The sequence below is a fragment of the Temnothorax longispinosus genome, chromosome 8, assembly GCF_030848805.1.
Source record: "Temnothorax longispinosus isolate EJ_2023e chromosome 8, Tlon_JGU_v1, whole genome shotgun sequence".
Classification (NCBI taxonomy): domain Eukaryota; kingdom Metazoa; phylum Arthropoda; class Insecta; order Hymenoptera; family Formicidae; genus Temnothorax; species Temnothorax longispinosus.
The window spans coordinates 19,311,876-19,339,847 of NC_092365.1; the positions used below are offsets into that span (position 1 = coordinate 19,311,876).

General features: G+C 35.4%; 3 protein-coding genes across 5 annotated transcripts; 1 reads left to right on the forward strand and 2 right to left on the reverse strand.

The window, feature by feature from the left end:
• Positions 1–12,431: 12,431 nt before the first annotated feature.
• LOC139817484 (protein phosphatase 1H) lies at positions 12,432–15,733 on the reverse strand. Of its 2 annotated transcripts, none has more exons than XM_071785616.1 (7): positions 15,587–15,733; positions 15,114–15,488; positions 14,735–14,992; positions 14,425–14,642; positions 14,049–14,334; positions 13,710–13,969; positions 12,432–13,631 (listed from the first exon to the last, which is right to left on the reverse strand). In XM_071785616.1, exons 2-7 carry the CDS (start codon positions 15,363–15,365, stop codon positions 13,346–13,348), a joined length of 1,560 nt encoding a protein of 519 aa, XP_071641717.1. In that variant the 5' UTR covers positions 15,366–15,488; positions 15,587–15,733; the 3' UTR covers positions 12,432–13,345. The 2 variants fall into 2 exon arrangements, with proteins under 2 accessions (XP_071641717.1, XP_071641718.1); XM_071785617.1 differs by having other exon boundaries at positions 14,064–14,334; positions 15,587–15,732.
• A 62-nt stretch (positions 15,734–15,795) lies between these two features.
• LOC139817482 (uncharacterized) lies at positions 15,796–18,884 on the forward strand. The gene is made up of 5 exons (XM_071785614.1): positions 15,796–15,935; positions 16,207–16,343; positions 16,451–16,630; positions 16,729–16,864; positions 16,945–18,884. Exons 2-5 carry the CDS (start codon positions 16,308–16,310, stop codon positions 18,720–18,722), a joined length of 2,130 nt encoding a protein of 709 aa, XP_071641715.1. The 5' UTR covers positions 15,796–15,935; positions 16,207–16,307; the 3' UTR covers positions 18,723–18,884.
• A 22-nt stretch (positions 18,885–18,906) lies between these two features.
• LOC139817485 (uncharacterized) lies at positions 18,907–27,709 on the reverse strand. Of its 2 annotated transcripts, none has more exons than XM_071785618.1 (9): positions 27,600–27,709; positions 23,935–24,040; positions 21,370–21,534; positions 20,923–21,023; positions 20,728–20,795; positions 19,991–20,301; positions 19,723–19,903; positions 19,507–19,624; positions 18,907–19,441 (listed from the first exon to the last, which is right to left on the reverse strand). In XM_071785618.1, exons 2-9 carry the CDS (start codon positions 24,035–24,037, stop codon positions 19,106–19,108), a joined length of 1,383 nt encoding a protein of 460 aa, XP_071641719.1. In that variant the 5' UTR covers positions 24,038–24,040; positions 27,600–27,709; the 3' UTR covers positions 18,907–19,105. The 2 variants fall into 2 exon arrangements, with proteins under 2 accessions (XP_071641719.1, XP_071641720.1); XM_071785619.1 differs by having other exon boundaries at positions 23,935–24,118; positions 27,600–27,700.
• Positions 27,710–27,972: the final 263 nt, after the last annotated feature.

Here is a 27,972-nt window from a genome sequence, read left to right on the forward strand (position 1 = left end):
ACAGTTACTAGTTTTCTCCATTACTCAATGCCGTTCGCTAATTCCTGCGAATTAGCATATACGCATCTCGCTCGGGGTCTGAATTTTATATTTATTTCTGAAAAATCCGCGCTATAAAAGCTGATATCATCACGCTATCAGGCCAGTACGCAACTACTTGATAATAAAGTACTTCGAATCAGTTTAGATAAAGAAGTGCGAATTCCCATTTTTCAAAAATCTAATCTACTCAGTGATAAGAAATTAAATGAGAGTTCTTAGTAAAATGAGAGACAACAAATTATTATCTTTTTCTGTTGGACGTTAATTACTGGATAACGTTGATCTGTCATTGATATTTGATATCATCGACGCACAAAAGAGAAGAAAATACGTCGCATTATATCACAATGTTTAGCTCGAGTCTCATCTGTTATATAATCCTTCATATCGATCGATGAGTTTATTTAACTAATAAACTTTTATTTTCTGTCTTCGTATGTTGCGATTCTAATTATTTTACATATAAACGTAACGGGACATGTTTGAAGCGATAAATCCGATTAAAATCACAATGGATTTATGACAATCCATTACATATATCAATGAATCGACAGATTATAAAGAGCCCGAGTGCATTAGACGCGTAGTTTCATGGCAACGACCTTAATCCGTTATGCGTGTATTTGAAGCCTAACACGAGCGCGTCATAAATCCATTATTCGTCGAGGATACGTTACGAAGAGAAATCGGACATCGGCTCGCGATAGTTTTGGTTTATATGGAATTCTGATCGCGCTCCTGCGAGTAGCAGTTACAATGTATACCTATACCTACCTATACGGGATTTGTGTTCGTCGCCGCGCGCAATAAAGTTAAATAATCGGTTGAGCCGATTACAAACCAGAACTTCTGCACATCGAGCCTATCGTCGATTCGCAGTTACTAAACTCGCTTCAGTCGCTTCTGTCTGATATAGTCCATCGTCGTTCACGAGCATGTGCCATTATGTTTTCTTTCTTTATCTTTGTTCGTGGTCCAAGGAATAAAATTTTCCTTCAACCTCTGCTTTTTTAACGAGAATTAAACGAGGCAGAGGGGAAAATTTGAGAGGCATTCGAGTGGCACGTGAAACGTTTTGTCAAACCTTCGGTAACTGCCCAAATTTCGTGCCAATCGAGTAAGAAAGACGCAATTTTTCTCTCCGCTTTTATTAAGGCGTTGTGAAGTTTTAAGAAGCTCCCAATTTAATCGAAAATTTAAATTTCTGAAGGTCTAGATAGATTATAATAATATTAAGATCAGACAAAGTCTGAATATAATGCATTAGAAAAAAAAACATTTTATTTCAATATGACGTAACGACTTTATATCTATTATATTTATTTTAGATACAATAAATTCGTAAGAGTGTATGGAAGAGCATTTAATATCCGATACATCAAAAAAATCAAGAAAATACATTAAATAAAAATAAAGATTCCAAGCCTGTTACTTTAAATTCTTAAAACGTCACGCATTAACGTCAATTTTCTGATTAGATTGGCGATTAATAAGCTGCCGGCATGATATTTCCTGTCTTGAAAATTGAAATCTATAATACCTAACCCTGCATCGATATCCTCTCACTCTGACGCTAAAATTATCCGACAGAAACTGTTAAATTCGATTTAACGTTTTTAATGGACAGTAAAGAATTAAAACTCGAAAATTCGATTTTCAGCATCAAAAGCGTGAATTACGGCGAGAAGAGCTTTTAAAGTTGAAATTCTTGATAGCACCTTGGCAACTGTCCGACTAATCCACCAGGAAAGCTCAAGGTGCAATGACGTCGATGCCCTTTCAGAGCGGTGCACTGCACGTGCGCCGCCGTAAAGTCGTCGAACGATGTCCCGATGGCCCTTCGTGGGCGCGAGTAATCCTCGTAGATTGGCGCGGCACAATAATTCGTCTCGTATCGGCCTCGTGGGGCTGTACCCGGGGGTGTTAAACGAGCGATATTTTTTCTCCGGAAATACCAGCATCGGTCGCCGCTGCACCTGTCCTGCGATCTATCTAGCGAGAGGAGTTTTGTGCCAGTTTAGTGTGGCTTCCTTTCCATTCCCGGCTTAATCCTGCAAATGCAGTAATCGTGTGCTCGAAACGATATAAAGATCGTCGCAAATTATTAACGTCACATTAATACGAAACGGTCATGTCGCTGTCGCATATGCGAGATATGAAAGATCATAAATTAATATTGACATTCTTGATAATATATTATGGACTTCATTTAATTGCTCTTTAATATAATTTGGCATTTTTCTTCAAACTTCATCGCTTCTTCTCTCTCTCGTACGATTTATCATAATCCAGAGGCGGTAACGTTTCCAGAGTGATTCGTGTCGATGCAACGTGATTTCAGTATAAGCAAGAACTATATCGCCATCCCGCGCACGTATTGCAGGTCAATGCTGATATTTTCTTTATATGCTTTATACGCCGCTGCTTTTATACACCGTTAAAACGAATAGCCGCTGCGCGGCACTAGTAAAACCGCAGTAAATCGATGTATCGTTGCGAGAACGACACCCAAGGCGTACAAGAGGATGAGCTAGAGCATGGACGCGTCGCGACGTCCGAATATCGTGTTCCACGCGACGCTTATCTCCAATGTGTCTTTTCCGGTGCACAAGTGTTGTTCAGCGGAAGACTTGAGAACATTACCGTGTGCACCTGACATCACACTCGGGATCTTGATTGCAAAATATCTGCGACGTGAACGCGCGGCTCTTTATACAAACGTCTAGTTTACGGCGACAGATTTCCGTACGTACATACATATACGGCGAGAGTTAATGATACATATCATAACAGAGGAGCCCGTTTACAGTCGCATGGTGGATGTTCAAATATTTAACAACGCTCGTGTATTTACTCAGACACGTTGCATCGTTGGTATAACACTCTGCGGCTGCGTTTGGCTCTTTGACAAAACGATTCCGCCCGGGGAATTCTTTTTATTTGTACAATCCGCCAATTGCCCAAAGATAACGTCATTGAAATCCAGGCACGTATCCAGCATTTCATAGGAGAGAATGAGACGTAAATGCGAGAACAAAGATTTAAATTTTTCAACTTTTTTTCTTTTATAGAATATCCCATCTTGAGTTAATTAAGTTAATATATTTTTTTAATTTAGGCTAAAATTTTACAAAAAGTAAAAATAATGTAGTCACAATAAACTAAAATTACTGAATTAGAGATAATATTGTAAGTAAAAACAGAATTATATACAACGAACTGAATTAAAATCATTTTTTCGACATTTATAGCGAAACATTTTTATATTCATAATTTTTTGTTAAATATAACGACGGGAAAGTAACAACTTCGTTGCCGGAATCGGATGTTGTAGCACGTGATGCGCCTAATGGAACATGGAAATGCATGAATAACTGTACTTTTTTTTATCGCAAAAAATGTCGAAAAATACTGTAGCACGGTTAGAAATTAATCCGATATGTCGCGAGATATATGTACATGACTCATTGCGCTACGCGGATTCATTGTTTCCTGTGTTGGCGAGAGAGTAATCCTCGATGAGACAAGCGTAACATCAAGAAATGGGCTCAAGCTATGGAAAAAAAAAAAAAAAAAACACGGGATCTCCTAACGAAACCTCTTCGTCAGTTGCTTAATTAAGCGCCACGGACATCAATGCTCCTATACCTAATCTTTGTCGTTTTATTCTTCCGGAACAGACAGCAGATATGCGCAAGAAACGACGATAGTAAACACGGAATAGCCGTGAACGGAGGAAGGTGAGAAGATACTCGAGGTAAGCGTAAACAATTCCCAGTACAATTAGGAAGCGTTTGTCCGCCTGTGTTTGTTGAAGGATCAGTAACCAGCTTGGGTAACGCCTAACTATCTGTCACTAGACGGTCGAGTGACGACTGTTCGGTCATGCGGTGAATTTACAGATGGTTTATGACGCACGATAAGGGATGCAGAAACGCTGCTTAATAAGAAGAGAATAATCGATAATGCGATTCGATTCACTGGCAAGACATCCCATTGTTCATTGTTATGATGACATTACACAATTTACCATTACTGTGAATGGATGATTTAAATCGTATCTCGCGAACATTATCGTGAAAATCGATTTTTATTATATCGATAACTTTTATGGACCGTAATCGCACATATAGAGAACTGATCTATATAATTTAATATTCTAGATAATCTAGATTATTGGGTGGACATGCAATGTCCTAAAAAATCGAAATCACAAAAATTGAAAACTATATGACAATGTGCCGAAAGGGCATAATCTCGAAATCTTAGAAACGTGACAATGTGCCGAAATGTCATAATCTCGAAATCTTAGAAATGAGACAATGTTCCGAAAAGTTCTACCGATATATACAATAATTTTTTTGTGTTTTAAGTATTGCCATGAATATTTTATTATAAATTAAATTTTTAACTGTATTGTATGTAATATTTTAATTATTTCAATTAGTATTGTATTGTTGCGTACTGAATTATCTTAACAATCAACCCGCGTGGTTTTTCGCGATATATAAGAATCAAAGACATCGAGACGACCAATCACAGCGGTGACCAGAGTAGATTATACCATCACGAGCTGTGTCAGTGCCGGAATTAAGTTATTGGCGTACGGACTCGGAGCCCCTGAATCGCGGAGGAACTTTGCTCGACGTACGATAATTTGATATTGGATAACCGTTCCTGTCGTCGGCACGACCGACGTGGGCCTCTGAAGGCACACGCACGTCGAGTATGGTTGCACGTCCAGCGGAAAGCGCATTAACCCGCGAAAAGGACGCGCGCGCGCGGATGGGAAATGCTCGGCCGGATTTATCTGCCGACTCGTCGTCGTCCCTCTCACCGATAAAAGCTGGCGACTAAAAGTCAGAATTTTTTATAACCGCTCTAGATAAACTCCCCGCAGAATGGCATTCGCGGAAATTTAATTACTTACTGCGGGGCAGATTAACGCCGATGCGAAATCTAGATAATGTATTTAGGAAAAGTTGATATCGCGCCGGGAGCGACTGAAATATACGACGATAATTACGGACTGAGTGACGGCACCATCTCCGTTATTATTTCCAGTTGGCAGCTTCGGCGGTCCCGATTATACTCGAGATATCTGTTAGGAATAGGAAAAAAAAACTCGTCGATACTTAATTTCATAAGTATTTTACACAATTATTATCCGTAATTGGTTTATTTCCCTTTTCCGGAAGGTTCATTTTAAGTTCAACGTCAGTGTCACGCGGGAATGTAGTTTTCAAAGAGATTGCGATTATCTGCGTGACATTGCATAAAGGACTCGTAGAGAAAAACTTAATTTAGCTCATTGTCAGTATAGTCTTTGTCAGCACGTGAATATGCGAACGAACGTGTGCGCACCGATGTGCAGGTAATCATTCTATCTGTCCGTTCGCGGTTAATACACATTTCTGAGGAAATCCCCGTCAGTCAACCGATTCGTTTCATAATTTGCAAACCTTATGGTCTGTCACTATTATCCCGAGGTAAAAAAAATACCTAATGATAGCAAGAAACTCTTACGAATTAGACGAGACAGGAGAAATGTTTTTGCTTTATTTCCTTCGCGTCTTATTATTTTCTGTAGTCCCTAACTTTTAATCGATCGAGTTCAATCTGCCGTTTTTGTTTCCCCGAATATGATTAAATGAAATTGGATATTCTCGTCCGAGCTGTGTCTCCGATAGCGAATACGAAATTCGAGATTGATCGCTCGATTCGTTCTTTTCAATAATAACAGATTTTTTCCTGGAAAATTGCTCTTCAACTGGATTGATATCAAATCTTATGATCTAGCTGATAAGAACCTTACAAAACTTTAATGTTTAATTCTTATCTGAAATTACTAGTTAATAATAGTAAAAAACTTACTTAAATTGTACGACGGAAAGTAATGTCGAAGCATATTTGATCTTTCATATTTGTTTGCAATATAACGTTGTTTTGTCAAAGATGAGAGCTCCCTTGTAACCAGCAAATTGCTTTAAATGCCAAATTGAAATTTCTTAGCACCGCGTAAGCTTACATTAGCTGCTCAGTCCCGTTGCCTGAATACTTGAGAAGTATGGCGCGTCACTTAGCTACAATACGGCTGGTAGCTGAAACTAAGGGCTGGTCACGTAATTCCTCACTAGCAAACTTGCCGCATTATCCGTTGCATTACGTTCGGCAGCCGGGCGTTAGCTTCCAGCCGGCGGACATTAGGTTCATGCAAGCTAGGAGAGTCTACAAGAAGCACGCAACAATCTAAATCAACAGCGACATATTTACAGTGTGGAGTCGTACAGTTTACGATGTGAATTTCAAGAGAGACGTGCAAAGCATTGGCTGATCTTAATGTTGCAATTTTTGCACAAATTTGTAACATACAATAAACTTGAAATTTTAACATGTGATAAGTAAAAGACTAAGTTATTAAATGTCAATAACAGCGATGTATATTTAGATCAAAAGTTAAAAAACTTTAAAACTCGTCATTATGAGTAGCGATTTTTTTCAATTTACGACTAATTGCATTTACAAAGTGATATCAGCATATCGATAAAAATTATTCTGGATAGACCATAGGGCTCTTTCTAAAAAGATCGACTTGATTGACTACTGTATAAACAGAAAGATTATAATTCACCCCTTTTTAATTAATATACAATTCCTATCGAAGTGCGAATCAGAAGACGAATATGTAAATAATGGGGGGGAATGTTTTGTTATCGCTTTATGAGGTGATATTTTTACTTTCAAATTGCATCCGATTCTCATTTTCACGCCGTAGCAATGAGGAACAGATACATCATGTCGTATCGGAGGAAGCCATCAATGCTGGAACCAGGAAGCCGTCCAAAGTTCTCTAACGATGATATATCGGGGTAGCACAGGACCCCTAAGTTGTGGCCATTTTGATATGGTGTAACGCTACTCCTTTCCCATCCTCTACACGCGCAACTCTTTCTTGCGCTATCCAGGAGAGGCATTAAGCCCTTTCCAACCCCTTGGAGTTACTGTTACGGTGACCGTGACAGATCGCCCGTCATAATCCAGCACTATGAAAAACATATAGCCGATCGAATGGCCGTTCAAAAGTAGTGCGTCCCATTTTTCGACCAAATGTCTGGCTCATATTACGTTCCTGAGATAACATGATCTTCATGATAAAGCTATCATGTGCGTATGTGTGTGTGTGTGTGTGCGTGTGTGATTGATCAGGTTCCCTTTGTTAAGATATAAATGGAAAAAAATTAACATCTTTTTAATATTAAAACAGATAAGTAAAAGTTGTTTTTGTGCGATAAGGTATCATAATATATAAGAAAATATGTATCTTACTGTAGGATAAGATATCGATTTGAGAAATTTTCTAATGCTCTCTTGGGCGTATTTCATGAATTTGTGTAATTAAATTAAATCTCATTATAATAGCTACAAATTAACATAATCGCGTACGTCGATTTGAACTGGAGTGGTTTGAAAAAGGTGATGCATTACATGGGAAAGTTGAGATCCGCGTTCCCAGTGCGCGGCAATTTTTTTACAAAATTGTGCGATGGAGGGTCAACGGGGAGCTGTCAGGCTAGATTTAGTTTTCACAACGTTCGTCTATACTTTTGTGGAAGAGCACTTTCGTACGGTGATTTGCGACACTCTATCTCGGCGTCCTTTTACGCTGTCGCTCTTAGTTGGCGGAAATGTATGGTACATTACAATTCATCTCCGACTTCATTGCCGTCGGTCGACAGGAATTTGCTGCGTAACGTCTTTCAGCTGCCCCGACCGTTTAATCCGTAATGGAACAAAACATCACGCCACCAGGTATTCTGCTCATATTTCACTCGTCCTTCCACGTTAATGAAGCGTGATGTACCAGCATTTTCTTAATTATTTTTCTTACAGTGAAGCGATAAACTTAATTGACATTGAGCAGTTAAGGTATTAAAAATTAACTGTTTATTTCGTAAATTTTAATTTTTCTAAACTTTTAGAAAAATTTCTTTAACGCTAATAAATAATCTTTCTGTTTTGTTGCGGAAAGATTAAAGAAGTATTTATTTTCATACTCTCAAATGTTTTAGAATAAATACGTGTCATCGATATCGTCGATCGATTATTTATTGATCTACGATCTCATCTTGATGTCATCTACTTATATGTAGACCCGATATGGCCGATATAGAAAAGCTTTTTAGATAGAGATCTTCAGCGATAACATCGCGTTAATAATTTATAGTTATCATAGACTTCATCGATAAATGATGTAGTTTCGAAAAAATTACCGCGCCGAGATTAATCCACGATTTTACCCGGCGGAAAGAGAGTCTTCCATTTCGGTCGCGTTGCCGTTTCGTAATTAAATTTATGAGAGTTAACTGTTTCGGACTGTGCCCCAGCCATGCGACGAGGAAATGCACTCTTGTTCCCGTACACATAAACGTATAAAACGTGTCCACGTGCGTGCCCGCACGCTCGTCCGAAAAGTTCGCTATTTAACACCGGGCAAAAACGGGCAAACCCGCTTATAGCGAAGCACGACAACGCTCTAGGCCTCAGTGCGCGAGTCCGCTTTCGGCATGATCGATGCGTTTTATATTCTTCCCTCTCCCGAGGCTTACACCTCTCCGAATACTCTTCCGAGCTTATCCGCGGGTGCATTATTTCTCGCGAAAGGCTTGTAAATCGAGCGAATTGCCTCGTAACAACGAATTAATTCGCGCTGGCTGATCGCCATCTCGATTCTTAAATCGCCCAATTTCCATGATCGTTCCGTAACTTTCACACGACCGTGAGAAACATTGAATTATTTGTTTTCTTTTGTTTAACAAAACTGAAAATTAGCAGGATTTAGTCAACCGGAATCAAAGATGTAAAATCTCAGTAAGCAAATCGGCAGGATGACAACAGATTGGCGGTAGATTTACTCAGATATTGCAACGGATCCAGTATCATATTTATGTTGCATGTCTCATGTTTTGCCGGCAGAGCCTGCCGATATAATCTGACAGCAGATTGTCAGCATAAACCATAAACCGAATGGAATCTGATGTCATTTCGTAAACGTTTAAATAAAATACATCATCGGAAACTGGCAGAGTCTGTTCAGTTTCTGCAGTTAATCTTTCATTATATTCTGTTAGCAAGTTCTGTTACCTATATTTCTGATGACATTCTATCGACAAAATTTACAGCAGACGTTTCAAAATCTATTTTTGATAAATCGACCTATCTGGGATGGTGCAACATGACCTCATTAATATGAAAGAGTTAACCAAACGTTCAGCTACGTTACGTCGACTACGCTGCAATTATATATACAAAGTAAACAAATGTAGGATTTCCTACCGCTAGTGCGGTATGTTAAGATCGTTTATCTACACGCAACTTTGCGAACGTAACAGCACGGTGCTGGATTTGACGAAATGCTTGCTTTAGAAATGCTGTTCGAAAGATACCGAGAATATATATGCGCGTGTAAGAGCAAGAGATTATAAATAGCCCGGTTATATATGATTGTACGTTATATTGTACATCATTTTTTACAACATTCTTTTCGAGTCGCAATGCGCGACTAACTCTTTCGAAACTTAGCAAAATTTTCGCGAAAGTTGAACGTTATAAGAATTGCAATATTTGTCTATTACGAGACTTCCGACAATTATAATAGGACATGGTAGAAATACGTTCGTAATTCGTACATTTTGTACGGTTTACCGTAGCTCGTATCGATTTTGTCATATTTGATGATGTGTCGTATAAAAATTTATTTGCTTTCGTGGTTTATTTTTAACAATTTCTGACGCGGTTGATTATTTCGTAACTCAAGATTATGTCATTTTTACTTCAATAATTTGTGTAAATTAAATAGAAGTCTGAAATATTATGTTCAAGATAAGCAGGCATGCTAATAGAATAAATGCATCTAGCATGTTTCATGTAGCGCTAATTCTTTTTAATTTTCTTAAATTACGAAGAAGAATATCATATTATGCGTTATCTAATTGATGTATCTTAACGATCACTATTGTGGTGGCATGTAATGGACATTGCTGTTGCATTTGCAAATATTCTTAATATCTGTAGCGTCATCTTTTGATAAGCTCAGAATATATATATAATCGGCATACTGCAAAATTCTCATTTAATACCTGCAGCGTCATCTTTTGTTAAGTTTAGCATCTAATTTTGTCGCAGCAAACTGAGCAAACATCAATTTCATGTTGGTGGCGTAATCTCTTGGCGAACTTAGGAAAACTAATCGGCATATTGTCGCAAAACGGCATCAGTTTTATATCCATAACGCCATCTCATAGCCAAGGTACAAACGTACGTCTCTAATTAATTTAATTCGTGATGAAACAACTTTTCGCCAAATCTTTTAACAAGTATCAAAGTATAGTAGATTAATTTGAATTCTATATTCCGGTGAATTTTAGTACAATCGAGGCTCATAGATGCAGGTTGATTCGAAATTGTGATACTGTATTCCCGAATTCTAATCTTTTACATTTCAAATTATCTCGATATTGAAACACCCGACGTCGCGCGCTGCGCGCATTTTCTCGGCCGCCGCCGCGCCGCCGCCCGCCGGCGCCGCCATGACAGATGCGGTAGCGCGAACGACAGATTCGGAACGTACGATCGCTCCGTAGTTAATCGCGAATTTCACCCGTTCAGAGTGTATAACGAGCGCAGGTTTTCATCGGGAGTGCAAGTTAAAGTAAGTAAAGTAACGGGCGATCGTCGGAACGTATCAGTCGCGGGCGTTTGCGAGCAATGCCGTTTCATCGATCGCGATCGACGCAATGCAGGTTCTCGAAGCTGATTCAGTTACGGTGAATATATATATAGATTCCGATCGATGTGCAGACGTAAGCCTTGTCTTCTTTCGGGAGATTCAAAGCGCATACTCTTTATTAGATATAATATTTTGTAATTAAGTTTAAATTGTGATTGTATTACGCGCACCTATACTGCGCCTAATGGAACATTTCTTTTTAGCTAGAAATGGATAATATTATTCTCATATAGTTTGCTAAAAAACGAAGATAGAAGGCATTTAATCCTCGTCGCTAATTATTCTAATCATTTCATGTTTCAGAGTATCTCGTCGTATTGTTCGTCTCGTCAGTCGTCGACATGGCTGGCAACCGTCGCGACACCGAGCGCCGGCGAGCGCAAGCGCTCATGGACGCGTCGCCGCACGCCGGCGCGGCGTTGCGCGTCATTTCGGCCGCCATGACAGTTTCGGTAGCGCGAACCTTTCGGAACGCGGAGTGCGGTCGCTCCGTAGTTGATCGCGAATTTTATCCGTTCAGAGTGAATAACGAGCGCGAGTTTTCGTCGGGAGTGATGGTTGTAGTGACGGGTGATCACTGGAACGTATCAGTCGTCGGAGATCTTCATAGGCGCCGCCGTTTCAACGATTGCAGTCGACGCAGTTTCGTGGCCGAAGCCGATCCAGCTCCGGTGAGTACAAATTTCGATGTCACAAGCATGCGAAAATGACCTTTATGTTCATGCAAAAGAAATTGAAAGTGGCGTATATGTACATCAAACGTAAGATCTGAAATTGAAATCATTGTGGTTATATATAGTGTGTGCCCCCTATACATTTAATAAAAAATTTGCCATTGGATATTACGTCGTTAGAGCACGTAAATACGACAGTTTCTTCAAGTAAATTTCTAGGAGTAATATAACAGAATATGTCATATATATAGAGTGTAAACGCGCGACAGTTTCGTCAAAAAAGTCCTAATAATATTATTGTAGGATATACCATATCTCGAATGTTTTTGTCAAGTGAATTCCGTGCGATCGTAGTATTATTTTCACAATGTTTTTTATAGTATCACAATGTATTTTATATTGAATGAGCATGAATCAATTCAAATATGTATATTGGAAATGTTATTAAATTAGTTAAATTTTATTAAATTTTAATTTGTTGTAGTTAATGTTGCGATTGTTACATTTACAACAATAAGTGCATAAATTAATTGAAATCTGCATTGTGTAAATTATGCTGTGGTCGCTGCGGTTGTAAAGATAATTTTGTATATTAAATTACAATTGCAAATTATATATTGAGATGATATAAAAATAAGCATAATACTATTGGGAGTTCAAACAAAATAACGAATATTGTGACAATTGTTATATTGTGCACAATCGGTAATGGATTTTAAAACTTTTATGTAGATACAATTTTTTATTTTAAGTCTCTTACAATACCAAGACGTTAGAAACGCGTCTATACATTTGATTGAAAATGCATCAATGGAAACATCAATCGTTAGAACGCCAAGTAATTAAATTCGCAATTAATCAAACAATTTCTTCACTGAAATTTTACTGAAAGATTACTGAAATAAAAGTAAATGTGTACACAAAAGAGATATTTTCGTATAATATTTATTTAATATAATATAGCTACAGTTATAAGACATGATCTAATTATTATCGTGGTTACAGTAAAAGAGATAGCAATGTTTTTCTATTTATATACAATTTTTTACACACACATAGATCATTCATATCATACTTACAATTTCATCCAATTTAACTCTTTGACTACAACATGCAAAACATCTCTAACATTTCCGAATGAAAGGAATATCGATATAGATAGATCGAGTAAATCGAAAAAGTTAATTGAAGAGTTTTAATTATTTACTTAAAATCTTACTCATTTCTTAATATAGCATTCTCAATCTTAATTATACATATACATATACACACATATGTATGTTCGTAGTCATAGAGTTAATCTTTTCAACATAAAGCTATTGTATAATGATGAAACATCATAATACGCTCAAACATTGAATGGTAACATATGCTTGCCTCAAAAGCAATATAAAAATATTGATATCTTTTGATATTATATTGTGTACAGTCTATATATACTAGTTACATAGTTGTAACAATCAAAAAATTAGTGCTTATACACGAGATATTTATATACGATCACACGTATTAAATATTCGGAATATTGTAGATATTTCATGTTGCACATAAAATAATGTCACAGTGGAATGTTTACTTAAATAATAAGAACATAGCCTTTTGTAGTTAAAATGTACATGTGGCAGTATATAATAATTTAATATTTTGCGAAGAGAATCATAGAGAATATACGGCAACCGTGCACTTAGATATCGCTAATTATTCTATAACAAAATAAAAATCATCGCGGATATACGATGAGTCATTGTAGTAATGCAGATAAATGTAATTCGTTAGCTGCGGTATTGAGTAACATTGTTACTATTTCACGTAGAGCACTTTATCGAAGAATCGTAACGATTTATTATGCAGGATTATCAGTGGATCTATTAGAAATAGGATAATCGAAGCACATTGTTGCTAGGGAATCTGCAGCGTACTTTCGTTCTTGTTGTGTCGTTTTCAGCCACTGCTTATGCTCACATAAATAAGGATATAAAGGTACCACTAATACGCTAATGTCATCCACCGATGCTATAGGCGAGGACTTTTCATCTGTCTCGTTGGAATTCTCCGGTTTTCCCATCCATACTCTACCGATTAATCGACCTCTTGCCGCTTGCACCAATTCTTGAGCACCCATTGTCAGTCTAAACCAAAGAATGTATATAGTACCTTATTTCAGTTACATTGTTGTTCATTTTTGTGTATATACTTCGCAATAATACCTATATTCTAATGATGGAGTATCAGGTGCAAGAGTTTTTCTAAGTATAGCTGCCGCTGTTTTGTCCGTTACTACATCCCAAAGTCCGTCCGTGGCGATAATAATGCAATCTCGTTCGGTAAGATTGCAACTGTCCAATTCCAAAGATTGTACTTCAGGTTGCGATGATAGGAACGGTTTGATATTAACACCGGTATTTGCTGCTTTCAAACCGTGATCTCCAAACCCTCTAGTCACGCCTATCGTTCCCATTACTCTGCTCTAAACGTCATGAAACAAACTTACTTAATACTATTATAGCAAGATTACTTTAATTTGAAATTATAAATTATTGCTCAACTGCACGAAAATGTACCCTTTTTCCATGTCCCGAAATAAGCGGTAGCTTTAAATCAGGATGCGTTAAAGTTTTATACGCCCAACCTGTCATAAAAGGTTCTCTGTACAAAACCATAGATCCCAGTTCCTTCTGCAACGGTCTTTTTCTAAATTCCAACGGAGTGAAATGACCTTTGAGCAACTCGTTGCTTCTTAAAAAACCTAAAGCTCTAACACGATTTGATTCAGAATCTGGAGTATGATCTCTAGTAAGAGCACGTTGTTCCTCTCCCAAAACCAATACAGCCCTGGTCGTATAAGAGAGAACAATTATATTTAATTCAATAATATTCCATATATAGCAAATATATAAATATGTATATAAATTATAATATAACCTGGAGTCACCAGCTCCTGCTGCATAAAGCCTTCCATTAAGAAATAAAATTGTAATAGCCGTACAACCACCACCACCATTTTGAGCTTGCATCTCCACCATTTGATCCATTTGTCTATATGCTAATTCTATAGCACCTGTAACTAGATCTCTTCCCTTAATCAGTTCATTTTCATCTTCATTCAATAGCATATTGCCTGGTATAGCCAGTAACCTTTCCTGTTTTCAAATAGATCATTAATATAAGTATTTCACATAATATATGTATATATATTGAATTATCTGACAATTTTGTCAAAAATAGCGCATACAAGAATTATCCTGTGTAGATGTAATCGTGCCGTAAGAGCCACTTGGTACCCTGCGTGTCCGTCGAACATTGAAAACATGACATAAGGCAGTGTGACATTAATGTCCGACAATTTCAAGTCGCCACGTGTTGCTGAGGCTTGATCCTCATTCCATGTACTTTTGCCAGCATTTATACATTCTGCGTAGCCAGCACACCACGGCAAACGGCTAAGATCTCTCGGAACTATTATAGGCCTTACTCTGTGATCTGCACTCACCTATTTAATACAGTCATTCAATATGTATAATTTAGGCAAATATCAAATACCATTACAATCAAATTATCGGTGTTTGAAAAATATATAAATCAATTTGCTATATAATTCATATAAGAAATACCTGTGTCTCTTCAGCTGTCAATCCTAGAAAACTTGGACGGCTGTAAGGTTTATTTTCCACTTCTACCACGTAATTAGAGTTAATATAGTCTGCCATATCATTATCCGAATCATTAGGGTACTGCAGGCCAAGCTCGCTTGCGCCCACAGCACTCATTAATACTGACTTAAAGCGGTTGAACATTTTTCTTTCTTGACTTATGCAGCGCTTGGCAAAGATTTGATTGATACTAAACTTGATAAATAGTATCATATACTTTGCTCAATCAGCATACTACCAAAGTGTTCGTAGATATTTGTTTCTTGAAGTAACGATATGTGATAAGTGTCAAAGCTGATTAATCTCTGGAAACCTGGTACTTATATGTCAAAATGCCTGTCAAAGACAAATGCTTACATTAAGAGAGAATCCGTTTAAGATAATATCGGTCCTTATCGTGAACACTTTCATTTCTCTAATACGATAGTACTTACTGCGATCGCATTCAGCAATTATATTTGATTAATGTCATCTTGTTGACAAACACAATTGTCAACAATTGTCAACAGCACAGGTTATACTGCATTATATTATCGCATTGACAGAACGTCGTCGGTACGCTCATCTAGTGACATCTACACGATACCCTCAGTAGATCTTTAATGGATTGCGACGATATCGTTGTCGAATGCGCTGGATGATGGCATGCCGCATGCCGCATGCGCTGTCAGTCGTAAACAAATGTAAACAAAGCAGGCAGGAATTGTCGGTGACGCGAGAATTATACTTTATAATCTTTACAAGAATTAAGCTGTACTATTTATGTTGTATCTGATAAATGAAGTAAGTATCTTCCACAATCATAAATAGTGTCAACTGAAAATTCGATCAGTTTTGTGCCAGTAGGATGGCAAAAGTAACCTAAAAGGTTATTATTGACTAATTTTCTTTATTAAATTCGCTTCTTTTAATTGCATTATGTAATACATTCTGCATAACTTTCTTTTTCCGTTTCCTTTTTAACGTGAATATAAATTTTCTTCTTGACACAGAATGTAAATTAACACAATATGGTTATGAGAGATCCGTTAACCTATACCTATACATTTTTCAGATAAAAATATAAGAAGGGGATTGTTTCACAAGTTAGTTTAGTTTATTCTGCTGATTGGTATTTATTTAGATTGAAGGAAACATTTCTTAAACAACATAAATATGTCTAAAGCTAAACACAGCGTAAGCAACAACAAGGTAGTTATCGACAATTATATTTATAGAACATCATCTTGCTTTAAATTATGAAAATTATACAAAAACATTTTTAGTGCACGTTATTTTAAAGATTACTTCGTTATTAGGAATACAGCAGTGCATCTTCTTGTACATCTTCGTCACTATCATCGGACGAAGAAGAGATTGATGCAAGAGATTTAAAACCAATTAGAGATTATTTGTCTGATCGTAAAGAATTATCCCGACAGCTTTTTAAATCTGTTAAATCAGAAAAGATTCGTCTTATGTTGCCGCAGGTTCTTAAAGTGAGTTATGGCATGAATTATTTCAGCTAGTTTAATAGTTTTTATATGAAAATATTCGCTCAAGCACAAGTAATATATATCAAGTGTTATTTATATAGCAAATGGATTTAAGTGAACTCGAAGAATGGTGTGAGAGTGAGTTAAAGGGTATGTCTAAAGCTCGAATATTATCTATATTAAATGGCAAATCTATGTTGGAATCCTCAGACACAAGTGAAGTTTCTGATAATTCAGGTACATAAATATTAGGTATTATGGCATAGAATTTAAATTTTGTAGAATAATCTGCTCATTTATATCTTCTCCTATAACAGGACCTTCCTTAGAAATCATTTCTGATACAGAGGAATGGTTAACCGAAGATGATTCATCCAAAAAGGAGAATGGTGGGAAAGGAAAGTTAAAAAGAGATAAAACAAAAACTAAAGGGAAAACACAAGTTAATAAGAAAAATAATTTAAATAAGTATAATATTAAACCAAAGTGTAACATTAAAAGCGAAAGTAATGATAAAACTGAGGATGTTAAAATTAAAAAGGAAGACGACAAAGATAAAGGAAAAGAAGGAGACAGCTTATTAGATTTATTAGAATTAGAAATGCGAGCTCGCGCCATAAGAGCTTTGATACGAAAAGAGGAAGATATAATTCCACCTATTAATCCATCACAAGCAAATGGCAGTAAAGCAATAGAAAATAATACTGGAGCATCTCAAGATGTTGATGACAAAGCGAAAGAGAATTGTCGCAAGCAATTAGAAAGAATTATTGGTTCTCAGCAAAGTAACAAAGGCGAGGAAGAAGATGTTGTTTTAGTAATTCCTAACCCTGCTCCAGTTGTCGAGTTATTATCTAGCGATAGTGATAGGGAAGAAACACGAATAAATCAAGAGCTGAAAAACGAACGTGCGTCGAAAGCTGGAAAATCCACGAGCAATTCAGATGAAAATTCTATTAAAACCAGCACCCAAGATTCGAAGGAAAGAAAAGAAACTCAAGAAATAATAGAGAAACATAGTAATACAAGTATTGTGAATAAAACGCATCTAACTAACACAAGCAAAGCAATAATGCCTGAGAGAAACGTAGATATAAAAAACAATGTGTTATCAATATCGATTTCTGCGGATAACGTTGCCGAGAGACGGAAAAAATCGAAGAAAAAGTCACGCGGAAAATCCCAACTTGTTTCTACAATTACGACCTCTTCAGAATTAAAAGATATTGATATTACTGATATTACAGAAAAATCAAGTAATGAAAGTATTAATGTTAAATCGAGAACAAATCCTTCTGACGAAAACGAAATTATTGTTGAAGAAGAAAATAAGACAGAACAGAAAGTAGCAGAAGAAAGTAAAGTTGAAGAAGAGAGATCGACAGATTTAGATGATATTGATTTAGATGATTACTGTGAAGTTATGGATATAGAAAATAGCGATGAGGATAAAAGTCAAGACACAGTTGTCATCCTTTCTGAACAAGAAAATAAGCAGTCTGTATCCCAAACCACTGTGCCAAAATCGGATTCAGCAGAAACTTGGGCGTCGCGTTATTATCAGACTGACGACGTCCAAAATGTAATAAAAGAATCGAAGATACAGTCTGAGATTCGGAAACGTTTAAGGGAACGTCAAAGATTATCCAAGCTGAATAAATCACCAAACTTGAATGTATCTGCACAGCCATCGACAACTGATGCAAATGCTACATTTGAGAAAGCTCCAACAGGATCGGTAGAAGAATATTTGGCTTTGAAGCGTGCATTAAATACAAATATTAGTAACAGTAATAATATTACCACGCAAGTACAATGTACTAGTGACATTAATAATGATACTATGCAAGATACTCCTGCAGTTACTAATTCTGATAGTGATATTAAAGAAAAAGAAATTCTAGTGCAAGATGAAAGTATTTCTTCCCATCAAGAATGCACAGATAATGACAAAGAAACTGTACAAGAAACTGTGCAAGAAACTGTACAAGAAACTGCACAAGAAACTGCACGAGAAACTGCAATCTCCGAACCTGTTACTGCCGAATCAACGGAAGTAGTCACTGATACGGAAACTAGTACACAACCTAATTGAATCCAATGAAATTTTACTCAATATTAACGTCACTCAATATTAAATAACAATTTTTAGAAAAATATTTTTCAAAAATTATACAAATATATATAATATAATATAAAATGGTGAGAATATATATAATAGAAAAAAATTTGAACTATGGGAAATTTTGGATTTATTACACATTTACTTTGCTATATAATACAGTAGAAATCATCGTTTATTAAGAAGTGTTGACATTTTGTAAAAATTCTTGACATATTAATGATTTCTATTTAAAGAAAAAATAAAAGTACAGCTAATATTGTCATTTAAACTTGTGTACCACAGGCCTTTTTTCAAATCCATGCATGCTTATCGCATACTCATCTAATGTTTGTTTTAATTTAAGGTTTGCATGATTATAATTCAAAGAAATATTTTATATTTTCATTATTACAAGTTTTATAAATAAATTCAGTTAATTGTTCTTCAGCAATATTTTTAACATTAATTTCAATATTTTTAACAATTTCGTCTTGCCACTTTTCTGTCAACCAAGTAAATATTGTGGATGCTAAACTATTGAGTGGACCTAAACCAGTCATTTCTAGGTTGATTTTGCCAAATTCCACTTTGACGTACTCCAAATTTACGCCGCACGTTTTGTCATAATTAATGACTAGTCTTGCTGTCATTGCTAATCCATCGACAGTTCCGAGTATATTGCCACTGATCGTGGTTGGTCCAATTTCAAGCTGTATATCAAGGCAAATATTATAATTTAGGAAAAAAATGAATCTTTTATGTCTAATATTTTTACCTTGTAATAATCATACTTAAACTTAGCCATGGAAAGTCCAAAGCTAGTTTGTATAATGTGTGTTTGCCCTATGTTAGACATAACTGCATCTTTCGTTCTCTTTAATGTCGAGAGATCTCTGAAAAATTAATTATCTTGCAGAAAGTAGTGTTCAATAAAAATATTATACAAAAAATATTAATTTTCTCGATTGTATTATGAGATAATAGTACTCACTCGAAAATTCCGTTATCTGTTTCGAAATGACATTTTATCATTCCAAGTATTATGTTATATGTTTTCATTACACCAGGAATTTTAATTATGGATTTTTTATTCTGCTTAATATAATTTATCACTTTTTTGAGAAGAATGTCCATAGGAACGTTCATCAAAATTGAGGGGGTCAACCATGTATCTTGAAAAAAGGTGAAAATTACAAAAATGAATAGATTTACTAGATTTCGACCAATGAAATCATAGATACTTTAGTGAATTTTCTCACTTTTGGAATTTTCATCTTTTTTCAAAATATATGGTCGACGCCGTATTACTACGGATAAAATAAAAAGAAAAACGACGAGATATTCTTTTTTGAATAAAATATAATATAAAAATAAAGTTAATAGGACTACTGCAACCGTTAGGTTGTTAGGACGAATAATATGAAGTATATTGTATCCATATGCTTCATATCTACTGATATTCTGAAGTTGTTCTGCCTTTAATGCTCTTATTTTTTGACAACGAAGCTCTTGGGCACAAGATTGAACGTAATAAATAATCGTTTTTTCCACAGCCTTTGGTAGATTAGTACTAAAAGAGAATATCCATTTGATAAAGAAATTTCATTAATACATTAGGCTCTATGGCCCATTAACTTAACTTATCTTATGAATTTTAATTCTTTGACAGCCTCTTAACTTCAATTAAATGTTAAGGAAAAAATTATTGTAAAAATTATCTACATTTAAAATATCTAAAAAAATATGATTTTATAACTAAAATCTAATTATTGATAGATTTTATATATTATATGTAGAATTTAATTTATTGTCTATTGGATTCATGCTAAATTCAGCTCTATGCACAAGTTTATCAATAATTAGATCTTATGAAATTATATTTTTTAAATCGTTTTAAAATAAATTTTTCTTTATCAGTCTAATTTGCAAATTTTTCCCCGGAGAAATATCTTATTTTATTTCCGTAATAAAATTTTTAAAGAGTTTCGTGTCTTACCTGCCTTTGATATTCGTCGGTAAAAATAAGCGACAGTCTTGGACTGCATAATCTTCTTTGCTTAGTTTCTGTAACGATGGAAAGCCGAGGATAATAATTATCGGACGGGCGAACTATAATTATCTTACAAAGCGAATAGTCGCGCTCAATTTTCTTCCGGTCGTTATTTAAACGATTATGGAGCGTTAAACTTACTTGAAGCGTACCGATTCCTAAAATGATACCACTAGCATTCCAAGAAAGTTTTTCGGATGAGATATACTGTTGAGTCACCGGATATTTAGGTGACACATATCCTGAAAAATGTAATCCTTTGTAATTAATGTAGCCTGGATATCGCAGGATAAATAAAAACAGAATAATATTGGCAGGCGTGAAAATTGCGCATTAAATTAATTATATAACTGATCAATTTAATTAGAAATTTACATATGTGTTAACTGAATTAATTTCTACTTTGTCATCAGTTTTCTATTGGAAGCTTCAATCTTTACCATAATTAAGTAAATAGCTATACTTATTAATATTCAGTAATATATTAAGGTAATAACACAGTTTATCTGACAATATAATAATCGAAAAAAAGATCATATTTCAAATTTTTTTTATAAAAAAATTGATTTTTAGTGGATTAATAATTACCTTTGAATTCTATGACGGTTTCGTTGAAGACAACATTCACTGGCTTTATTTCGGGATAAGAGAAAATTCCGACGTGTAGGTTGTGCCTGATTAATAATTCGGTGCCGTAAACAACATGTTCGTTTTCAGTTATTTGGACCGTGAAACTATCCGGCTGACTGCATACTGAGACACAAACATTCGGGTCGTAATAACAATTTTTACAGTTATTCGTGTGGAACCGCTCATATTGACGTCATATAAAAAGGAATTTTGTGCGATAGTACATATTAGATACGTCTAAGGTCGTTTCGTATATAATTTTGATCCACTTGTCGCGACTGTGGTAAGGTAAGATAATTATGACGGCCCTCACCTTCCAGCTATTTGTCACGTTGCGAAAGGTTGAGCGGAAACATTATTTTTACGTTATTGCATTTAAAACGAAATTATCATGATGTCGCAAACTGAACTCGGGAATTACGTCTTACATACCGTGAAGTTTTATTTCCGAACGGATGTAAATCATCTTTTCCAATTTGCAACAGGATTTATGTATGTAGGGCAAACTGAGGCGAATCGGATCAGTATAAGCTTTGAGACAGTTTTCGTTAATATTTTGTTTCAAACAAGTTGTTTTATCGTGCCAGCTACTTCCATACATTCCTCCCCCCCCCCCCCCGCACTGGAAATAATAGACAACAGCTCTGTATTGCGTATAATTTAGTGTCAGTCGACGATAGAATCATAGAAGTGTAGAGATCGCGAGTGCACGAAGACATTTTGGCGCTAATGTAAAATCACGATCTCAATTTTGTGATTTTGTAACGAAAAGATAAATTAAAACTTATGCAAATTAAATGATTTTTATAGTGTATAGTGTATAGTTTGCTAAATCAGTCTAGTAAGTAGTTTAAATAAAATTATTCCTTTTATTATTTTTTTATCGAGAAAGAAAAATTAATCCGATTTGCCTCGGTCTACCCTACAACTATCAAATCAAATTCAATGAATTAAGCTGTTTTTTTTTTCATTACTTATAATAAGCAATCTGCTCCTTATTTTGTTACGAATGATTTTTAACTTCATGTTGCTACATTTTTCTATAGCAAAGAAGCATTTACGAAAGAATATGTTGCATAATGCCGCTGTAGGCACTACGGGAGATTTTATATGATTGCGTGAAAGGCAAGATCAAGAGAGAGAAATTGTATTATAGATAATATATGATTTGCCACATTGCCGAACCTTATATGTTATTTGATTATCAAGATAGCGTACCGTTTTATGTATTAAAATTCGATTTTAGCATAATAATATGCTTTTTCTTCCTAATCTTTATCGATCTTTGAAAGTAATTGCATTTTGAAAGGGATTTGTTGCACAAGCACGAATTTGTCGTAAGAATATATTTTTTTAATTTGCGCGCGCTGTAATTTCTGTCAAGTGCGCTTAAGGAGTGACACCTTCTAATTAAACCTTTTGAACAAGTTTAAGCGATCTCCCTCGTTGTTTCGCGACGCGGGGGTTGCGGAAACGTACGTATTAATCTGCATATCATCGCGCGCATCGCGATGTAATTTTAAACCGCGCTATTCTCCCCAAGTGCAACATTACACGGCAAAGTGGCTAACGTTGCGGGAAACCGAGTCGTGACGGCGCAATTTCCTTCGCGTTTATATCCTAGACGAGGAACAAAAAGCCTCGCGGGAAAATCGCGCTCACGTGAGGCGGCCGGCAGAAGTAGTCCGCGCGAAAGTCGATGCACTTTTACACCGCGCCGGTAGTGATGCATAAGCGATCCTGTACACGATCGAGGAAGTGCACAGAGTCGGTTGTAATGCGTAATCGTGGTTACTGCACTGCGAATAGCGTGCTGTACGGCGTATAATATTACGACACCATCGTGTACACAGCCCTCCGGATCTTCCCTAGAATTTCAAAGCTTTTCCGCAATGACATAAATGAAACAGAAATCGACATAACGAAATGAGAAATATTGTCAACGCATTTTATCGTCGATAATAAGCTCGTGCGACATTTATATCGCGATTGATTTTTTTTCTTTAATTTTTTTTCTTTTATTCTCGATTTAATTATTGATTGTGTGATGGATGATACAAATAGATCTTTTCCAATATTTTTATTCAATAAATTTCATTATTTTACTGCTGTTTAGTTTCTTTTTTGCTTTATAATTATTAAACGCGAGTTATCACATTTACATTTGCATCATATAGTAAGTAATAAGATTATTACTCGAATAATTCAAGTACCAAAAATTTGAGGAAAGTCAAAATAAAGATTATCTAAATGAATAATTATCTATGTTATTTCGTTATCAACGGATTTTTGAATGACGATAAAGTAAGTTTAATTCTTTGTTGCATGGTTGTTTAATCGCGTAATATGCAGTTTACTATAGACGTTCCTCTTTGATGGAAGTTAAACTTGATAAATTTAACCGCACTTTTTGCGACGCGGTTTATAAGAATTCTGGGGACATTCAGATATTACGTAAAAGAAATTAAGGTAAAAACTTCGTTGAATTATTCCAGTCTACTTGTACCGTGCGATATTACTTACCTATCAGCTGCGACGGCTCTCCCGCGGATCGATATATTATTGTTACCAGCGCAATTAGGAAAAACCACGCGGACCGACTAGAACTTCCAGACAATACGACCATTTTCTGCAGTTTAAGATTAAATGGTCAAGTTGGGAGAACATAAAGCTGTGGCTTGTGGTTAACAGTAGAAGTTTGATCGGTCTTAAAGTAAGCAAGAAAGAAGCAATGCGCGTGTTAGTTTTTATTAATAAACTGAAAGAAGTATATTGAAACATCTCTATAATTACGCCAAATAATAGATCCGCTTTAAATCAAAGAATATAATAACAATTTTGATCCGATTTTCAAAAGAGAAAGAAGAAAGAGATTATTAAGTGACTCACGATATTGATCAAATTGACTATACAATAATTATCTAACAGTCTAACTGATTCGAAGAAGGCAATCTACAAAAACAGTCTTTTAATATCAACATGACATATCAGTAAGCAAACAGATATCTCTCTCTTGCTACAGATATCTTTATTCATGAATTTTCAAATAACGGTCGTAACATGATACAATTTGATCAGCTTCGTGAGTCACCGTATATCAATTTTGAATATAGCATACTTTTCATTATTTTTAAAATTTAAAGTAATGAAGTTTATTTATTGTATACGCATATATATATAATTTGAACAGTAATATACACATAGGGTCTGTTTTTTTAGCTACACTGGTGCACACTGATGCCGTAAGTTAAAGTGAAATTAAATAATATACTTGTCTCACTCCAACTTATTGCACCAGTTCAGTCTAGTTCAGCCAGTGCAGCTAAAAGAAACAGACGGATATGTACACACGTAAACATAGAGATACACAGTTAAAAAAAAATAACAGTATTTTTTTACTACAATGGTTTATAGGATAATTCGTATCACACAAGACCTCCTGATCGAATAAATGCATTGGTTTTCTGTCATATTTATTTTAATGACGTTATAGGTATTTCTGTTCTAATAATATTGACTTAAATTGATAAAAATTTATACATTTATGTATAATGAATACAGAGATAAAACTTATCATTGATATTTTTTAGACAAATGGCAATACGTGAAACAAAAAGTCATAGGTGAGTACATTTTTTTATAAATGTTTTTTTAAGAGGCATGGTGGGTAATATACAAATAAATCTCTATTTTTGTATGTAATAAATTGGGTGATTATAAATTTTATTGAAGGTCTCCCCATCTCTGCCAATTTGGCAGATTTTACTACAACTAAGAACTTCGGTAGGGCTATGCAAAAATATCGTAGATTATCTTAAATTGCGAGCCAATTAGAACCGTCCAATTATACCGATTTATTATGGTCCACACGCTCTTTTCACTCTTTAGGGTTATTACCTCCGTATTTCGGATCGATAGTGTGGCAATTTACTTGGCCGCTCGGCTAACCTCGGATTTATTACCATTTCGCACGTACAAGAATTAATGTGCAATTTCGCCATGATCAATTACTTCTAATTATAATAATAGACTGAGATCGGTTATTTTTACAGACAATTATTGCATTTATTGCAAAGAGAGAATTATGAAAGGAATATTATAATTTATGAGTTAAAAACTGAACTGTTTTTTTTTTATTACTGATTTTTCAGAGTAGAGATTTTATATTCATTTTATACGATTTACAATGGAGGAATATCTGTATTCCACTTTAAATGTATCAGGATATGATGTTTGCTTTGAGATAAATATTCAAATGAGAGGCCACCTGTGGTAATAATTAAGAGAAAAAATAAAAAAATGAAGTGTGTGTGGGTGATTGAATTTCTATATATACATATGTACACACGCATAAATATACACACATAGACGCATGATGTTAATGATTGCATAATTATTTAATTAAGTGAATTTATGGGAAGAAAAAATAATCGACGATTAATATTATTACAAAACGATGTTAATTAATTGCGTTTTTTGCAAATTTTATTCCGTTTGTATTGTATGGAACGTGCGTACACAGCCAGAAGATCAAAGAAAATATATTTAACATTGTAATCGAAAAACAATCCTGTAGTAAATGAAACAAATGATATCTATTAATACCGTTAACGTCATGTACTAATTAAATTGTTATTAGGAAGTTTTTGCAATATCGTTTTTCAGATACCGTAACCGTATCTGAAAGACAGTATTGCAAAAACTCCCTATTGAAACAGTTTTTTTCGTTTTATTATCATAGAAAGAAAAGATATATTTGATATTACGTTTTCTTTGATCGATATCTTGGAATTTCTTTTTTTGAGGTAACAAACTTTTACTTTGGTTACCTTATTACGAAAGTATAGATTTACCAGTAAAACGCAAACTTTCTACATTATTGATAACATCAATATTAACGTTATGTCGATGATCATTTATTCTTTGTGCAAACAAGTGAGATTATCGAGATACGCGGATAGAAAGGATACTGGCACTTCTTTTGCACCTCGACAGAACATGTTTTTGCAATTCTATTAAAAATTAGATATTATAGAAATGCTATATACTTTTTTAGATTCTAGAGATATATGTCAAACCATTATTGTCTCATTAGCTGTAAATTAGCGATAAATTTATCTTAAAATTGATATATCAGGAGATTTTTTTTAAGATAAGACTTACAGGCGTGTTAATATTTGTGTTATCAAATTGCAATCATATATGGCAGTATCGGCGCGTTTTTACGATACACTTTTCGCGGAAGAATAAGGAAATATGACAGTCGCGAAAGTGCATAGAGCGCAACGACCATCGTTTTCTGCCTTACTCAGCCGCGTCGCTTCTCCGCCCACGAGATTTCTCTAATTGAGCGCGATAAGATCGCCGTCTGGAATCTTATTAACGGCATGGTTGCGACGTAACGAACATCCGTAAAAAGAAACGGTCGGGGGTCGCGCTCGCATAAAATCACGACGTAAAATTGCAGTTTCGCGCCGCATTTACATCGTAAATGTGCATTGTGCTTCGGGTTACGTCTATGGGAAATGTCTTGACGTAATACTATATTTGACAATTCAGAATTAATATCATCGATCTTAACATCCTCATTATGTGTGTTTTTTTTTCAAATTCTTAAGTAGACGTTCGTAACCAAGATTGATGCTTACATAAGTCACGGTTCCTCAAAATACAATGCAAAAAGTGCATGTTGCATAATTGAGACAAGATGTCAAGACGCACGCATATAGCTTTACTTGAGTGACACATTTGAAAGAAATGTAATTAAAAGTTAATAATGTTGGGCAAGTCGATATAAGACAATTTTTCAAGTGTTTTTTATATTTTGAGAGATAAAAAAATAATGCAACAGTTCAATAACGGTACATTTATCTCTGTATAGTTGGTAGGAAACTCCACGTCTTTATGATTACTATTACAGCCTTTACAATCTCCGAGAAAAAGCAATCGCGCGCTTTTCTTGAATGGTCTGCCGCTTGTTGAAGAGGATTGCATCACAGTTAAACGAAACAGCGTAGTCACCATGCATTTACATATACTTATTATATAATCCTGCGTTCGGGGCTATACCGAATGTTTATAAACGTAACATGTGCATCTCAGTTTATTCCTGTATGCACATTCGCGACTAATCGAAGAAATCTCTCTTCCCTTTTACGCGAACTTCCTAGGCTATTAACTATGATTACCTGGCACGCAGCGTGTTAGATAACTCGGGATTTGCTCATCGACCGACTGTGCGTGTCTCGATCAGCGTGTAACACTTTTGCACACTCGTAAGAAGATAAATTTAGTCGAGGCTTCTTGACGTCTATACCATCTCAGATAGAATGATGTTTATCAGTTTGACGTTTATTTAATCGATTATATAGGCGATATTGAACGTGTTGCTGTCCCATGACCAAATTGATTTTCGCGACCGTAATAATGGTATAATTCACCTATAACGAAAGTATCGCTCTCTGCGGCACCTAAACAAAGGCGTACCGCCGTTGCTACTCATAATTTCGGCAAATTGCATTGGGCGTGCGAGCGATGCATTTTTCGATGCATATGTAACGC

What these genes read in the sequence shown, in the direction of transcription:
- LOC139817484 (XM_071785616.1), bottom strand. Translation starts at nt 15,365, where the DNA reads ATGATACTATTTATCAAGTTTAGTATCAATCAAATCTTTGCCAAGCGC. An exon ending in ATCTACACAGGATAATTCTT is followed by an intron (nt 14,643 to 14,734) that starts GTATGCGCTATT and finishes ATTTGAAAACAG; the next exon opens with GAAAGGTTACTGGCTATACC. An exon ending in ACTCCATCATTAGAATATAG is followed by an intron (nt 13,632 to 13,709) that starts GTATTATTGCGA and finishes TCTTTGGTTTAG; the next exon opens with ACTGACAATGGGTGCTCAAG.
- LOC139817482 (XM_071785614.1), top strand. Translation starts at nt 16,308, where the DNA reads ATGTCTAAAGCTAAACACAGCGTAAGCAACAACAAG. An exon ending in TGTTGCCGCAGGTTCTTAAA is followed by an intron (nt 16,631 to 16,728) that starts GTGAGTTATGGC and finishes TTATTTATATAG; the next exon opens with CAAATGGATTTAAGTGAACT. An exon ending in TGAAGTTTCTGATAATTCAG is followed by an intron (nt 16,865 to 16,944) that starts GTACATAAATAT and finishes CTCCTATAACAG; the next exon opens with GACCTTCCTTAGAAATCATT.
- LOC139817485 (XM_071785618.1), bottom strand. Translation starts at nt 24,037, where the DNA reads ATGGTCGTATTGTCTGGAAGTTCTAGTCGGTCCGCGTGGTTTTTCCTA. An exon ending in CCGACGAATATCAAAGGCAG is followed by an intron (nt 20,302 to 20,727) that starts GTAAGACACGAA and finishes ATTCTCTTTTAG; the next exon opens with TACTAATCTACCAAAGGCTG. An exon ending in TTAAGTATGATTATTACAAG is followed by an intron (nt 19,442 to 19,506) that starts GTAAAAATATTA and finishes CTTGATATACAG; the next exon opens with CTTGAAATTGGACCAACCAC.